Consider the following 4,113-nt stretch of genomic DNA (forward strand, 5'->3'; position numbering starts at 1 on the left):
CTCTTTCTTACCCGTCCTACTTTGCTCCACCTTATAACCCTCTTGAACCAACCCAATAATCGGCGGAATCCTATTGCTATCTGCATAATGAAGACGTTGAGGCAAATCTTCCTTCAAAAACACCCTCAACTTATTCCCATTCTCAACCCTCCCAGAACTCAATCCTTCATTAATCTTAACCACAACATCCGCGGCCGAATGATTACTTGGCGGCCAAATCGCAAGCAAGGGCGTATAGGAATGAACCCAATTCGGTGTAATATCAACCCAAGGAGCCAAATCATCTAAAAAAACAAGCTTTTGATCACAAGTACCAACCATACCATGATCACCAACCATAATAATAGTAACATCCTCAAAAACCCCTCTTTTTTCCAACCCATTAATAAGCCTTCCAATAACCCCATCAATCCTAGAAACAGCTTGAGTAATCTCATCATCATCAGGTCCAACTTGATGACCTTGATGATCAGGATCCTCAAAATAAAGTGTCATAAAAACAGGAATTTCATCAAGTGGCAAATCAAAATACTCCAAAACAGTATCAACCCTATCCTCAAAAGGAACAGAACCATCATAATGTTTACAAAAACGTAAAGGACAAGTCCATAAGCCTTTGATTACCTCAGAGCCAGGCCAAAAGTAAGTAGCAGCGGTTTTGCCGTTGTTAGCAACGGTTTCCCATAAAGGTTGACCTAGCCACCATTTCGATTCGTGACTCGCCATGGTGAATTTTTCGCCGGTGATTGGATCGAAGAAGAAGTTGTTGATGATGCCGTGGTGGGGAGGGTAGAGACCAGTGACGATGGAGTAATGATTGGGGAAAGTGAGAGTGGGGAAAACGGGAATGAGTCCGGTTAGGGCTTCGGTGCCGTTGTTGATGAGACGGTGGATGTTTGGGGTTGGGGTTTTGAATTGGTAGCCGAAACGGAATCCGTCGGAGGAAATAAGGAGGACGACGGGGTGGGGGAGTTTTTTAAGGGGGCGGGCGGTGGTGGTGGATGATGAGGATGACGACGGGGAGAGAGAGAAGAAGAGAATAGCGAAGGTGACGGCTGTAATGAGTGACATACAGGCGATGAAATTGAGAAGAAGAGTTGGTTTGTTGGAATGAGAGGTTGAAGTTGAAGTGTTGAGTAGTGGCTTTGAATTTGATGCTTCTTCTTCTGCTTCTTCTAGTTTTTTAACATCCATTTTCCTTCTACTATTGTGATTCCTATCGCACCACTACTAAACTCTTACTATTGCTTCTTCTATTGTTTATTAATTTCTCAGATCTGTTTAGTTTAGAGTTTAGATTCCTTTCACATTAACACTTTTGTTTCTCCTTTTCTATTTTTAGCTTATAATAATAATAATACCACAATTAGATTCGGATTTCTTGCAGTTACGCGCTTGTTAATTTGTGATTTAATGGCTATTCATATCACATAATTAAATTTTAGATCCAACGGTTCAATTTAACTCGAAAATTTGCAAGCAAATAAAGTACTATTTGAAATAAAACTAAAAAAACAAAAAAGTGAGTCCTCGAGTGGGAAGGGTTTTGCAAGGGGTTTAGGAAATGAATTCAGTGCGGCGAGGTTGTCATGCGTCCAACGCCATTCTCCTCCGTCTTCGCCATTACTCCTCCTCCACTCGCAAATCCAAATCCAAATTTCCAAAACCCACTGAAATACCTTTTCAACCCAAACTTGCCAACTCTGTCAACCTAATCGGTACCGTTCACAAACCAGTTCATATTCAAACTTCTCCCGACGGAAATCTCTTCGCCTCCACCGTCATCACTCGTCTTGCCCAAAACTCTTCTTCTCTTTTGATTCCTGTTGTATTCCAAGGTGATCTTGCTCATACTGCTAATTTTCATCTCAAACAAAACGACGTCGTTCATGTTGCTGGACAACTCACTACTCATCCTTCACATTCCACTCCTCTTTCTCAGTTTCAGGTTTCTTTCTTTTTTTTTATTTACTCCTATGCTTGTTTATGTTTTCTGATATTTCACATGTCTAATGCTTTAATCCTATTAGGTTATTGTTGAAAGCCTTAACTTTGTTCAAGATTATCCTCCTGTGGCGAAGGCTTCTTTAAATTATAAGGAAAAAACAATTTATTCGCCCGGTAAGTACTTTTTTCTTATTTAACATGATGCTATTTCCGATAACCTGTTATGAATTATCATCTAAAGGTGGAAATTTGGGGTAATACAATTTTCATACTTTATGCTGTATGTTTGGTTTCACCTTTCACGGCAGATATTTTAGTAAAAATTTCATATTTGGTTTCATGACACTGAACCTTGTTTTGACTTGAAATGATACAATTAGCTTTTGCATTAAGTTAAAAAGTTATACTTAGTGTAGGTTTGGTTGTGCGGTGACAAAAATTGATTTTGAATGAATTGACTTTCTAAAGGTGACTTGAATGTAAAGTAGTTTATGATTGAATACATTTACATAAAAGTTAGTTGAAAATAAATTTTAGTGTAAAAATTATGTTTTTGCTCAAAAGCTACAAGTCCTAACTTCAAATTAAAATCAAATTTGGAGGCAAAATCGGTTCTACTCAAGAGCAGCAAAACATGTCAAAATCAATTTTTTTACCTCTAGAATTAATTTTAGCTGCTCCAGATGTGGAACCAAACATAGGTCCATTCTCAGTGTAGTTGTGTTTGATGTGTGTCAAAGTAGTGTTTGAGATGTGTTGAAGCAAAATAAAACAAATTTTTTTGGAGATGCTTGTACGAGATATCTCGTATGAGTGTCAGACACCAACCCGTGTCAGACACAGAAACACACATAATTCCAAGAGTGTCAATACTTGGTAGAATGTTCACCTAAACACTTCAACAGTTTATTGGTATGCTTCCATATTAAATTGGGAGTAAATAGTTTTACCAAAATTTCTTCATAATATGTTTTCTTTCATGTGATTTTTTTTTAGTATAATTATTATTATGTTTTTATGTGCTAATAGAATTTGTTTTAGATGAGTAGGGGGTGAAGTACTGTGACTAGTTAAGGATTCCAAATGTTATGAAAGTTAAAATTTTGAAACTTTGTGCTGCTTTAGCTAACAGTGCTATGAACTCGGATAAGCTTTTGGTAATATTTTATGTACATGTTATTAGAAAGCAATGAGGAGGAAATCAATCCATCACAGAAAGATATGCATTCCGAGCAAAGTGAGGAACATGACAAAGAAAAATTCTGGAAGGATGTCCTTAATAATCCAAGTGAATGGCGGGATGTCCAATCAACAAAGGTTTGTGAATTTTCTTCTCATTTCGATTTGTATCCTTTGTTTTGCCCTTCTTTTATTTGGCAATAATGAAACATCCTTCATATTTGTTTTGTGATTTTTTTGGAACTAAATGTAGGAAAGTGCAGAAAGTACAGCTTTTGAAAGAAAGCCAAATGGTGAAATACAATCTGAAGTGAAACAATCAATGAGTAAGTATACCCGCATTAGCTATGTCTGTTGATTCTTTTACGTTTTACAGTAAAATTGGCTCTTTGGGCAGTTTGAACTTCCCAAATTATTTCCCATTTTGATCTATTTAACAGCTGGCGGGGAAAAGAAATACCCAGACTCTTTGTCAAGTTCTTGGAGCAATCTTCTAGGCGATCCAAAGCAGTGGTGGGATTACCGTGATAGCAAACGCAAAGAATTGGTAGTGATTGATGAATGACTTATGGTATATTTTTCTCTTTGACGAATATATTTGCGGGATTTTTTATATCTGTATCTACTTAGTAGGTGAGTCCAAGGTACCCTGACTTCAAGCGCAAGGATGGAAGTGCTCCTATCTGGATCGACAGAGCTCCAAAGTGGGTTTTATCTAGACTGCAAGAACTAGAATTTGACATTCCGGTTGTTAAACCCAAACAAGCAAAGGACGGTAATGGTCTGTGCGAATAATTTTCTTTCTGAGTTTTCTTTGCATCATAATTGCGATCTATGATATTGTTGGTACAAAATGATTCTCAGTGGCTTCTATCAAATTTAAAACAAATTCATATTTTTTATTTATTTTTTTAGCTTGGGGATGCTCTCAATTTTTATGTTTGATCAATGTCTTAAGTTTAGTTTACACTCTTTCACTCGATATTC

The 4,113-nt window shown here is 37.1% G+C and overlaps 2 protein-coding genes across 4 annotated transcripts in view; one reads left to right on the forward strand and one right to left on the reverse strand.

Annotated features, from left to right (window-relative positions):
- Positions 1–1,308, reverse strand: part of LOC101507998 (uncharacterized) — a 2,677-nt gene extending 1,369 nt beyond the window's left edge. The window contains exon 1 of one of the 2 annotated variants that reach the window (XR_012161591.1): positions 1–1,307. Coding sequence is in view for 1 of the 2 variants with exons in the window: in XM_073364366.1 (XP_073220467.1) it covers positions 1–1,194 (1,194 nt within the window). In the remaining variant the exon portion in view is untranslated. The other variant, XM_073364366.1, reaches the window with a different exon arrangement.
- A 112-nt stretch (positions 1,309–1,420) lies between these two features.
- LOC101508307 (protein OSB2, chloroplastic-like) overlaps positions 1,421–4,113 on the forward strand; it is a 3,652-nt gene continuing 959 nt past the window's right edge. The window contains exons 1-6 of one of the 2 annotated variants that reach the window (XM_004513048.4): positions 1,421–1,948; positions 2,031–2,121; positions 3,131–3,264; positions 3,380–3,452; positions 3,567–3,673; positions 3,760–3,907. In XM_004513048.4, the coding sequence (XP_004513105.1) occupies positions 1,565–1,948; positions 2,031–2,121; positions 3,131–3,264; positions 3,380–3,452; positions 3,567–3,673; positions 3,760–3,907 (937 nt within the window). In that variant the 5' untranslated portion in view covers positions 1,421–1,564. The remainder of the gene's footprint in view (positions 1,949–2,030; positions 2,122–3,130; positions 3,265–3,379; positions 3,453–3,566; positions 3,674–3,759; positions 3,908–4,113) is intronic. The other variant, XM_012719341.3, reaches the window with a different exon arrangement.

The sequence above is a fragment of the Cicer arietinum genome, chromosome 8 (assembly GCF_000331145.2).
Source record: "Cicer arietinum cultivar CDC Frontier isolate Library 1 chromosome 8, Cicar.CDCFrontier_v2.0, whole genome shotgun sequence".
Classification (NCBI taxonomy): domain Eukaryota; kingdom Viridiplantae; phylum Streptophyta; class Magnoliopsida; order Fabales; family Fabaceae; genus Cicer; species Cicer arietinum.